Source organism: Podarcis liolepis (assembly GCF_965112155.1).
Source record: "Podarcis liolepis genome assembly, chromosome: 6".
Classification (NCBI taxonomy): Eukaryota; Metazoa; Chordata; class Lepidosauria; order Squamata; family Lacertidae; genus Podarcis; species Podarcis liolepis.
The window spans coordinates 73,360,164-73,372,240 of record NC_139559.1 but is presented as its reverse complement, the minus strand read 5'-3'; the positions used below and the strand labels follow the sequence as shown (position 1 = coordinate 73,372,240).

At 51.3% G+C, this 12,077-nt stretch overlaps 1 protein-coding gene across 5 annotated transcripts in view; it reads left to right on the top strand.

Annotated features, from left to right (window-relative positions):
- EVI5 (ecotropic viral integration site 5) overlaps positions 1 to 12,077 on the top strand; it is a 73,606-nt gene that overhangs the window by 16,452 nt on the left and 45,077 nt on the right. For all 5 annotated transcript variants that reach the window (XM_083511059.1, XM_083511058.1, XM_083511055.1 and 2 more), the window contains 2 exons: positions 2,001 to 2,190; positions 2,517 to 2,741. In XM_083511059.1, the coding sequence (XP_083367185.1) occupies positions 2,001 to 2,190; positions 2,517 to 2,741 (415 nt within the window). The remainder of the gene's footprint in view (positions 1 to 2,000; positions 2,191 to 2,516; positions 2,742 to 12,077) is intronic.

The following is a 12,077-nucleotide window of genomic DNA, read 5'->3' as shown; positions in this document are numbered from 1 at the left end:
CCTTCCCTCGACAGTTTATGAGAATTTGTCGTTCTCTGGCAAATTTTCATTAAGCTAACAACTGGAAATAGGGATGCGGGTGGTGCTGTGGGTTAAAGCACAGAGCCTAGGACTTGCTGATAAGAGGTCGGCGGTTCAAATCCCCATGACGGGGTGAGCTCCCGTTGCTCGATCCTACTCCTGCCAACCTAGCAGTTTGAAAGCACGTCAAAGGGGAAGTAGATAAATAGGTACCACTCTGGCGGGAAGGTAAACGGTGTTTTTGTGCGCTGCTCTGGTTCGCCAGAAGCGGCTTAATGCTGCTGGCCACATGACCCGGAAGCTGTACGTCGGCTCCCTCGGCCAATAAAGCGAGATGAGCGCTACAACCCCAGAGTCAGTCGCACCTGGACCTAATGGTCAGGGGTCCCTTTACCTTTACCTTAACAACTGGAAATATAGAAGCATTTCGGTATTTGCTTTTCAGCGTAACAAGTGTTGCACATGCTTGTTTAAAGTATTTCTATAAAGTTGATGAGCAAACAACTATTCCTTTAAGGCAGCCTTTGCCAACTTGGTGTTCTCCAGATGTTTTTGGACTACAACTCCCATTAGCTCTAGGCAACATGACTGGCCGGGGGTGATGGGAATTGTAGTCCAAAACATCTGGAGAGCACCAGCTTGGCAAAGGCTGCCTGAAAGGAAAAGTGCAGGGTAAGTTTAGTAATCTCAACTCATTTGCTCAATATATTTAGAAAGGAGGTGGTGAATGGAGCAGGGAAATTGGGTGCATGGGAGGTGGGAAGCTTACAATACTAACTTGGGCATTTTGGCAGAGCAAACCGCAAATGAGAAAATAGTTTGGGATTTGTTTCTGTCATTGATAAATCAAATGTCCCAAAGTAGAACCATAACACATCCAATAACGGCAAAATTGTAAGCAATATATAACTGCTGATAGGGCTTCTGACTATAAGAGGAGAGGAAAGTGAACTTTCTCCCAGTTATTGGCAGATGATAATGATGATGATAGCATCAGTTCAGTCCAATCAACGGGACTTACTCATTTGTTAAATGAGGCTTAGTCACTACTTAGTATGTTCATGGTTTCAACCTCACTTATTTTACTAATAAGTTGGGCTTAATACTTAGCTAGGGACGTGGGTGGTGCTGTGGGTTAAACCACAGAGGCTAGGACTTGCTGATCAGAAGGTCGGCGGTTTGAATCCCCGCCACGGGGTGAGCTCCCGTTGGTTGGTCCCTTCTCCTGCCAACCTAGCAGTTTGAAAGCATGTCAAAGTGCAAGTAGATAAATAGGTACCGCTCCAGCGGGAAGGTAAACAGCGTTTCTGTGCACTGCTCTGGTTCGCCAGAAGCGGCTTAGTCATGCTGGCCACATGACCCAGAAACTGTACGCCGGCTCCCTCGGCCAATAAAGCGAAATGAGTGCCGCAACCCCAGAGTCGCCCGCGACAGGACCTAACGGTCAGGGGTCCCTTTACATTTAATACTTAGCTACAACTTGTTCACACATCAAGAATGGAATTGCCAGCAAACACATTTCCCCTAAATGTGTGTATTCTATTACTGCAAATATAGAATGGGGAAACGTGGACAGATCAGGAGCAGGGGATATACTTGAGCTTTTCAATACCTTCTGATTCTTCCTGGCAAATGCCCCCTTTCCATTTTTGGAGTCTGGCTGTGACACCCATCCACACCCACCTGTGTGTTCCATTTCTCCCCTTAATAATTCTACCTTTTGATTTGTGAGCTTTATTAAATACTCTCTTACGGGGGGGGGGGAGGCATTTCAAAGAACAAGGTTCTGATTCCAGTGCTAAAATATTTAAACTTGGTTTGTTTGTTACTTTCTTTAGTCTCAAAGGGTAATCAAGGAGGTCGTGCAAACAAGCGTACTTAAGTTTAGTTCATGGCAGAGCTGTCAATTTCAAATGCAAAATCTGGCCTGTTCTTTTCAATACGTCCAGAAGATTCAAAGTGTTTTGTGTTTACCACAGATTGTTGGAGACCGACAGCAAATCGCTGCGCTCCGTCGATGGGTCAAGAAGAAACAGCGGATCCTCACTTGTTTCTAGTTCATCAGCTTCTAGCAACCTCAGCCACCTCGAGGAAGATTCCTGGATCCTTTGGGGAAGAATTGTGAATGATTGGGAAGATGTGCGGAAAAAGAAAGAGAAGCAAATTAAGGTTTGTTGATTGGCAGTGTTCAAAATCATTAGTCGTTGGCAGTGTCTGCATTTAGAAATATCACTCTTTAAAATCTGGCGGTTCAGAATGTAATGCCTGGCATCGTAGACTGTGATAGACAGTAAAACGTAATTGTGTTCAATTACGTGTTCAATATTATCCTTTTTTGCCTTTTTTTGGTCTTTCTGCTAACACATCCTTCTTAAAAAATGAGAATATGTGCGCATGAATATGAGGATTTTGGTAAACTGCACGCTTTGAGATTATTGCAAGTAGAGCAGTTAATAAATAAATGCTCATCGATTTATTTATTTTTTACGCTCTAGGAACTTGTTCGAAAAGGGATACCGCATCATTTCCGAGCAATAGTGTGGCAGCTTTTATGCACAGCTCAAAATATGCCAATTAAGGATCAATATTCGGAACTCTTGAAAATGACTTCACCTTCTGAAAAGCTTATAAGAAGGGACATTGCTAGGACATACCCTGAGCACGACTTTTTTAAAGAAAAAGACAGCCTTGGGCAGGAGGTTTTATTTAATGTAATGAAGGTAAGTCAGCAGCTCATATCGGAAAAGTAATTGTTTTAAGCAAATATTTGCTTTGAAACTGCGATTTTATTTATATTTTGATTTAAAACTACCGTTTTATTTATGTTTGATAAAGTGTAAGTCCATTGTGTTTTATCATATTTTAATGGTTTTTTAAACGTAAATCATAAATCTTTCATGGATTAAGCAGTATATAAATATGAAATGTTCACTCTGACACTAAACTTAAGCCGTGACACCCAAGCTATGTCTCTGTATACTGAGCATATTGTTGCACGGCACCCCAGTCTCCAAGCAGTGCATGATTCCAGGGGTTCCAAGCCTTGGATTCAAACAGAAATCAAACATTGCCCTGTTTTTCTCTCCCCCAGCATCGGTGTTTTTCTAACTTCAGTGGTTGTTGTTGTTTAGTTGTTTAGTCGTGTCCGACTCTTCGTGCCCCATGGACCAGAGCACGCCAGGCACTCCTGTCTTCCACTGCCTCCCACAGTTTGGTCAAACTCATGCTGTCCAACCATCTTGTCCTCTGTCGTCCCTTTCTCCTTGTGCCCTCCATCTTTCCCAACATCAGGGTCTTTTCCAGGGAGTCATCTCTTCTCATGAGGTGGCCAAAGTACTGGAGCCTCAGCTTCACGATCTGTCCTTCCAGTGAGCACTCAGGGCTGATTTCCTTAAGAATGGATAGGTTTGATCTTCTTGCAGTCCATGGGACTCTCAAGAGTCTCCTCCAGCACCATAATTCAAAAGCATCAATTCTTCGGCGATCAGCCTTCTTTATGGAACTACAGTTCTTAACTTGAAGCACCACTTTAGCTAATGGGGCCTCCCGCCTCCCGCCGCCGCACAATTTCTGTTCTCATCCTGAAGCAAAGTTCTTAACACGAGGTACTATTTCTGGGTTAGCGGAGTCTGTAACCTGAAGCGTATGTAACCTGAAGCGTATGTGTCAGGGGTTCAGGAGCAGAGACGCAGAGAAGGGAGGAGACAGAGAGCGAGGGGGAGGAATACGAAGGAAGGATGAGTGGGGATGACGACCCGAGATCACCGAGCCTGTCTAGCGAGTCCGAGGATTCCCAGAAGGGAGCGCCAGCAGCCAGAGCAAGGGGGGAGAGCAGGGGGACACCCCAGGAAGAAGGGTCCAGAGAGGGATCAGAAAGCAGCAGTTGGAGATCGGGACCCACGTTCCCAGCCGGGAGCAGCGGGGAGAAAGGGGACCAGATATCGGGCTCCGGAGACTTTCAGAAGGAGGGAGGGCATGAGTCAGGAGTAGTCACGCCCACCTCGGGGAGCGAGGAAACGATCAAGAGGAAAGTGGAGAGTTGGGCGCGCGCGCCAAGTTCAAATGTAACGGAAGCTGGCGCAGCCAGCAGCCCAGAGAGTGAACCGGGTCCCAAAGCCCGCCGCAAGGAGGCGGAAGGGTCAGGGGGGTCCGCGTCAGAAGAGAGTAGGAAAGGAGAGACCCAGGGGGGCAGGAGGACCCAGAGACGGAAGGAAAGGCGCAGGAGGTGGAGCAAGGCTAGGGTATTAAGCTGGTGCGCTAGAGGCGGAGACTCAGACGGGTCTTCGTCGTTCTGACCTAGAAGAAGTAGGGCTGCACGTTGCAGTTTGGAAATGGAACCTGTAATCCAATAAAGACTCTTTGAAACTGAACGCTGGCTGACTTGGTCCTATGTGAGCTGGGACTGGGCGGCAGCCCAGACAGTAAGACCCGTCTCTCAAGCTTCTGACACCTGATACCTCGCAGCGGAGACAGAAGCAGCTGGAGGAGGGGATCGGTGTGTGGGAGCAAGCTCACGACGGTTGGCAAAGATGACGGAAGCAGAGAAAGTTTCAGCGCTGCAACAGGCAGTTACCCAATTGAATGCGGAGGTACTGGCATCCAAGAAAAGGGAGGAGGATGTGGCAGCCGCCTACCGAGATCTCCACGCCAGGTTTGAAGCATGGGTTAAGCATGGGCAGCCAGGACCCAGACCGGAGGGGGTTGGGTTGGCACGGAGAGCAGGAGGGCTGGTGGCTCACTTCGATGGGAATTTACAACAGTACCCCAACTTTCGAGCAGATGTGATGTGCGCACTGCAACTGCTGGCAAAAGACTTTAGAGATGAGCAAGAGAAAGTGGGGTTTATACTGTCCCATTTGCATGGGGATGCGAAGGCGTGGCTGCGCAATTTGTGGAGGGATAAAGATCCGGCGCTTCAGAGTGCAGATGCCTTTATCAAAGCGATGGATGCATGTTTTTTGTCTACCATTGATGTGGATCTTGCCCGACGGGAGATTCATGGACTGAAACAACGCCCGCTTTTTTGCGCTGGTCAGTGCATTGGAATGGGACCGGGACTCACCCCCAGTCAGGGACCTGTTCTGGGAGGGTCTCAGCTCTGCTGTGAAGGATGAAATTGCGAGGGGGGAGAGGCCCCGAAGCACGCAGGAGGTGGTCCAAAGGGCGCTGACTGTGGGGGTGAGGCTGGAAGAACGTCCATGGTGCAGAGATGAAGGACGTGGAGGGCGCGAAGCAGCGAGAAGTTTCTCTTTCGTTCCAAGGGAAGCAGCGCGTGCGCAATCCACACCTCCGCCAGGAGGGGGAGTGGAACCTATGGAAGTGGGAGGCGCCAGGGCTCAGTCAGCTAGCAGAGCCTCTGCACCGACAGCAGTCAAGACTAAACCTCCTAGAGGGACCAGGAAGTGTTACATATGCGAGAGCCCTCAACACTTGGCGAAAGAGTGTCCCCAGAGGAGCTCCAAGCACACTGCAGCCTCCGCAACGGTGAAAGTGGCCACACAATGCAGCGAAGCCCAGCAGGGAAACGACGATGTCTGGCTGGAGACAGAGGCACTGGGGCCCAGCCAGACGCATCAGTGAAGCAGTCCCCAGCGATATTGCAACCCACGGACCCCCTCCCACCCAAACCAGTAGTGCAACTCACAGCGTCTCTCCAGCTACCCAATGGAGTCACCATCGAAGTGCCGCTTTCTGTGGATTCTGGAAGCAACGCAGACTTTATAGCACAGGATTTTGTGGAGCAGCACGCTATAAAACTGCTGCCTGCCACTCTGCCCCTGCAAGTCGTCACAGTGGATGGCAGAGAGTTGCTAGGGGGGCAGGTGGTGAAGCAGACGCCACCAATGGTGATGCAACTTGGTAACCACAGGGAAGTCATCAGTTTTAATGTCACCCGACTGTCGGACACGCCCATTGTGTTGGGCATGAGTTGGCTGGACAGGCACAGTCCAACGCTGGCTTGGTACCAGAGACAGCTGATCTTCGGCTCCTCTTACTGCGCAGAACACTGCATCCTGCCCAGGCAGGAGGGGGAGGAGGAGGACTCACAACTGCAGTTGGGAACGTTGCAAGCAGTTCCCCACAAATACGCGGACTTTCTGGAGGTCTTCTGCGAGAAAGAGGCAGACAAGCTACCACCGCACAGGCAATATGACTGCAAGATTGACCTCCTGCCAGGGGCGACGCTGCCGAAGGGGAAGCTATATTCCATGTCTGAGGACGAACTACAGGAACTCAAACAGTTCATCGATCACAATTTGCAGCGCGGTTTCATCCGGGAGTCCAGCGCAGTAGGGGGCAGTCCTGTTTTCTTCGTGAAGAAAAAGGACACGCCCCAAAAAAGATTGGTCGTGGATTACCGCCTCTTAAACAGAATGACCAAGCCCTCCGATTTCCCTATGCCCAGGATTGACGACCTGCTGGCGACGGTGCGCAAGGGACGCGTGTTCACCAAGTTGGACCTGCGAGGAGCGTACAATCTCATCCGCATGAGGGAGGGCGATGAGTGGAAGACAGCCATGTTCACGCCTCTGGGCACCTACGAATATAGAGTTATGCCTTTTGGATTGCAAAATGGCTCCCACGTTTTTCAAGCTTTTATGCATCACGTGTTGGCGGGACTCCTCTACAAGAAGTGCGTCTGCTTTCTGGATGACATCCTGATATTCTCTGACTCGCAGCAAGCACACGACCAGGACGTTCGGGAGGTGCTGAAGAGGCTGCAGCAGCATAGACTGTACGCCAAACTGGAGAAGTGCCAGTTCGACACGACGGAGGTGGATTTCTTGGGTTACAAGCTGTCGGACAAGGGGCTAGCCATGGACAGCGCCAAGGTTCGTGCGGTGTTGGATTGGAAGAGCCCGCGCAACCGGAAAGAGGTCCAGAGGTTTGTCGGATTCGCCAATTTCTATCGCAAGTTCATCAAGGGGTTCGCGATGCAGACGGCAGCTATTACGGACACGCTAAGCTCCAAGAAAAAGAAATTCATCTGGACGGAGCAGGCGGAGCGGTCCTTTCAGACACTCAAGCGTCTCTTCGCGTCGGAAGAGCAACTGCTGCATATCGACCCCAGCAGACCGCTGAGGGTGGAGACAGACGCGTCCGATAGAGCAGTGGGAGCGGTACTGCTGCAGAAGGACCCGCAGGGGGTCTGGAGGCCGGGGGCGTTCTACTCCAGAAAGCTCAGCAAGTCGGAGCAGAACTACACCATCTGGGATAGGGAGCTGCTTGCCATTCATGCAGCTTTCAAGGCGTGGAGGCACTTCCTGATCGGCGCCAAGCACACGGTGCAGGTCTGCACGGACCACAAGAATCTGGAGCACTGGCGCACGGCTCGGTTCCTGAACCAGAGGCAGATCCGTTGGGCGGAGTTCTTTGCTGACTTCAATTTCCGAATTGAGTACGTCCCGGGCGACACCAACATCATGGCGGATGCCCTGTCCCGAAAACCGCAGTACCTCGAAGAGGCGACGCCAGCGGCGGCCATGCACATCTTCGCGCCAACAGCGTGGGCGTGCGCTTCAGCCACAGTAGACCTGGATGCGGTGCGAAGGGCGTTGACGGACGACTCATTCGCGCAGGCGAAGATGGCAGAGGTGCACAAGGGCACGGCGAAGGGCGACGAGTTCCAGATACGAGACGGCTTGCTCTTACGTAAAGGGGCCGTCTACGTGCCGGGAGACGAACTTCGCGCCCGGGTACTGCAGCAGCTGCACGACGCACCCACGGCCGGGCACTTTGGCACAGAAAAAACGGTGGAATTGGTCGCAAGAGACTTTTGGTGGCCCAGACTGAGGGGGGAAGTCGCGGACTACGTCGCGAGGTGCGACACCTGCCAGAGGGCCAAGCCGGTGCACAAACCACCGGCGGGACTGCTGGAACCGCTGCAAACGCCGTTTGAACCATGGGAGAGGGTGGCCCTGGACTTTGTCACGGATCTACCCAGCTCGAGAGGCAAGACAGCTGTACTAGTGGTGGTGGACTTGTTCACCAAGATGGCACATTTCATACCGTGTGCGAAGGTGGCCACGGCAGAACAAACAGCCAAATTGTTCATAGATCACGTGTTCAAAGTGCACGGGCTGCCACGGTCTATACTGTCCGACCGCGGACGCCAGTTCATCTCGAATTTCTGGCAAAAGCTGATGGGCTTCCTGAACGTCAAGATCAACCTGACATCGGCAAGGCACCCGCAGACCAACGGGCAAGCGGAGAGGGTCAATGCCATCATGCAGCAGTACCTGAGATGCTATGCCAATCAACAGCCGGCGACGTGGGTGGATTACCTGCCGCTCGCCGAATTCGCCTACAACAACACGAAACACGTATCCACAGGGGTGACGCCGTTCTTCGCCAACAATGGGAGGAATCCCAGAACCTTCCCGGGACTGGACAGAGTGGGGGAAGGGGAACCACAGACGGCGGACGCTTTCGCATCTGAGTTGCAAGAGGTCCACGATCAACTCAGACGGCAGCTGGAGCTGGCGAAGCACGCATACAAGGTCCAAGCTGACAAGCACAGGCGAGTTGGCGAGGAGATCCGAGTGGGAGACTGGGTCTGGTTGGCAGCCCACGCGGTGCCGACCCGATCGTTAGCCAAGAGGAAGCTAGGGCACAAGCAACTCGGTCCATACCGAGTCGAAGCGCAGATCAACCCGGTGGCTTTCCGGCTGGTGCTACCAGAGGGTTCCAGGATGCATCCGGTGTTCCACAGGTCGGTGCTCACTCCCTACAGGGCACCGCACAGGTTCCAGGAACCAGGAACGGCACCGAGTCAGTCTCCGGAGCGGACGGAGGTGGGAAGATTGCCACAGCAGGACCCCATCAACGAAGTCACGGAGATTTTGGACTCCAGATGGGGGGAAGACGGAGTAGAATATCTACTAGCAAGGGAGGGCACCCGGGCCAGTACTAATAGCTGGGTGCCGGACTACGCCTTGGAGGAACCCCTGCTCAAGGATGAGTTTCATGCCCTTTTCCCACACAGACCTATGCCAGCGGGCTTCTTCGACGACTGGTTGTTCACGCCCACGCTTTCCTCCAGCACGTTCCATGGCTTCGACTCGGAAGGGGAACCCGCACCGCGCACACGTTCCCCAGAGGGGTCACCGGAGGGTTCGGCGTCCGACAACTCGTATTGGTGGGACGATCGGCCAGAGGAGCAGTGGCGCCGGAAGTGGCAGGAGACACCAGGTCCAGCGACAGACGCAGAGACGGACATGGACGTTTGCGGGGAGGACCTTGGTTTCGAGCACGGCGGCACCGAGATGGAGGCGGAGGAGACCACCGTTGACGAACGCGGGGAGGAAGACTCGGAGGTCTTCAGTTGGCGGCCAGCAACGGGGAGCGAACTGTATCCGACATTCACTCCCGTGATGACGGAGCACCCACCAACCACCCTTGAAAGCGGGGAGGGGGGAAGGGGGGGCTTCGAGGGGGGGATGGATGTCAGGGGTTCAGGAGCAGAGACGCAGAGAAGGGAGGAGACAGAGAGCGAGGGGGAGGAATACGAAGGAAGGATGAGTGGGGATGACGACCCGAGATCACCGAGCCTGTCTAGCGAGTCCGAGGATTCCCAGAAGGGAGCGCCAGCAGCCAGAGCAAGGGGGGAGAGCAGGGGGACACCCCAGGAAGAAGGGTCCAGAGAGGGATCAGAAAGCAGCAGTTGGAGATCGGGACCCACGTTCCCAGCCGGGAGCAGCGGGGAGAAAGGGGACCAGATATCGGGCTCCGGAGACTTTCAGAAGGAGGGAGGGCATGAGTCAGGAGTAGTCACGCCCACCTCGGGGAGCGAGGAAACGATCAAGAGGAAAGTGGAGAGTTGGGCGCGCGCGCCAAGTTCAAATGTAACGGAAGCTGGCGCAGCCAGCAGCCCAGAGAGTGAACCGGGTCCCAAAGCCCGCCGCAAGGAGGCGGAAGGGTCAGGGGGGTCCGCGTCAGAAGAGAGTAGGAAAGGAGAGACCCAGGGGGGCAGGAGGACCCAGAGACGGAAGGAAAGGCGCAGGAGGTGGAGCAAGGCTAGGGTATTAAGCTGGTGCGCTAGAGGCGGAGACTCAGACGGGTCTTCGTCGTTCTGACCTAGAAGAAGTAGGGCTGCACGTTGCAGTTTGGAAATGGAACCTGTAATCCAATAAAGACTCTTTGAAACTGAACGCTGGCTGACTTGGTCCTATGTGAGCTGGGACTGGGCGGCAGCCCTGACAGTATGTAACCTGAGGTACCACTGTACCACCTAGCCATTTGCCATCTCACACAGATCCACTTCCTTCATTCCCCTGAACAGCCCATCACCCAGACAGATCACTAAAACAATCTTTTACTTAATAACAATTTAAACAATTTATTTAACTAAAACAATAACTTTATAACATATGTATCCATGTTTGCTAACTGATGTGGTTAAACTTTTTTAAAAAACAAAACAAAACCCAAAAACCTTAGACTGAGTTTTAGCACACATGAAAAACTCAAATCCTTATTTCCTGATGAATAGCCTTTGGACTATAATGTGACTTAAATAGAAAACTATCTTTAGATTTTTCCTCCAAAAGCAATTTAAATCCAATTTTTAATTTTTTTTAAAAAAAACCATTAATTTTTAGCCACCCTGATCCCTTGGTATAACCTAGCGTAAGACTCACTTTTTTTACGCTTGTGTACATATATGCACATGAATTTATATTTATGAGTATTCATCGGCTGTATGTGTACCCCAAATTAGAAGGCAAAATGGGGTAGTTGGCAGAAGGTTTTTGCATTTCTGAGTCAGATCCCATCATTAACAAGGTGTCTCATGACAGATGAGGACTCCCCAGTCTGCTACTGGGTATCTCTGTGGTTTGGCTCTACGGAAAAATTCGCCACCCAAAGCAATGAAAACAAGTTGACTGGTAAAAGTCCCAGATCTTTGAAGGGAGAAAGGGAGATCTTTTTGATGGCTAAGACTAGCTTTCAGTCACAGTGAATTATTTTCCTATGGTGTACCAATCATAGTGATTTAAAGGTAAAGGGTAAAGGGACCCCTGAGCATTAGGTCCAGTCGTGACCGACTCTGGGGTTGCGGCGCTCATCTCGCTTTACTGGCTGAGGGAGCCGGCGTACAGCTTCCGGGTCATGTGGCCAGCATGACTAAGCCGCTTCTGGCGAACCAGAGCAGCACATGGAAACACTATTTACTTTCCCGCCGGAGTGGTACCTATTTATGTACTTGCACTGCATGCTTTCAAACTGCTAGGTTGGCAGGAGCAGGTACTGAGCAACGGGAGCTCACCCCGTCGCAGGGATCTGAATCGCCGACCTTCTGATCGGCAAGCCCTAGGCTCTGTGGTTTAACCCACAGTGCCACTCGCGTTCCTCATAGTAATTTAGGGAAGGGCTTAAAAGTTTTTTGTTTTAAAACAAAGGAAACGTCCATAACTTTTGGTTCTCAAGCAGCGTAGCATATAAGCCAGTATATCGTAGATCTCGACTGCCCCATTTTCTTCCATCTGCATTTTTCATCTTTCAAAGACATTAACTGCTGCTAGATTGGGTCCTGCATATCATATGGCTCATGTGAGTAAGACTTCCATGAGAGAAATACTGGAATGTAGCACGTGGACTGACCTTTGGGAAATTACTTGGGCTCATCAATTGCAATTAGACTTTCTGACAGCGAAGGGAAGAATTACCCCGTTGTTGCAAGTCAGGCACATCTGTTGTAGACATTCAGCCAGCCAAGAGAATGAGCTCATGTTGAACTGTCAATTGACTTTTTCATACGAATGCACTCGAAACATTTCCTGCTGATTGCTGTTTCCTTTTGATTGGAAGTGTGGTGCAGCTCGTTATTTGTGCATTGCCCAGCACATCAGAGGTGGTATACGTAATCAACACGCTTTCCTTTTTTAATGCCCTGGAATATAAAATATGCAAATATACAGCTGGAAGGGTGGGGATAACCAGGAGACCGACACTCATATCTCTCAAATCAGAAACCTTAGAAAGGAAGATCTCAGCTCTGTTTTGGACATGTATTTAACAGCTATAGTGGGAGTTTTTGTACAGCATGGAGGGAA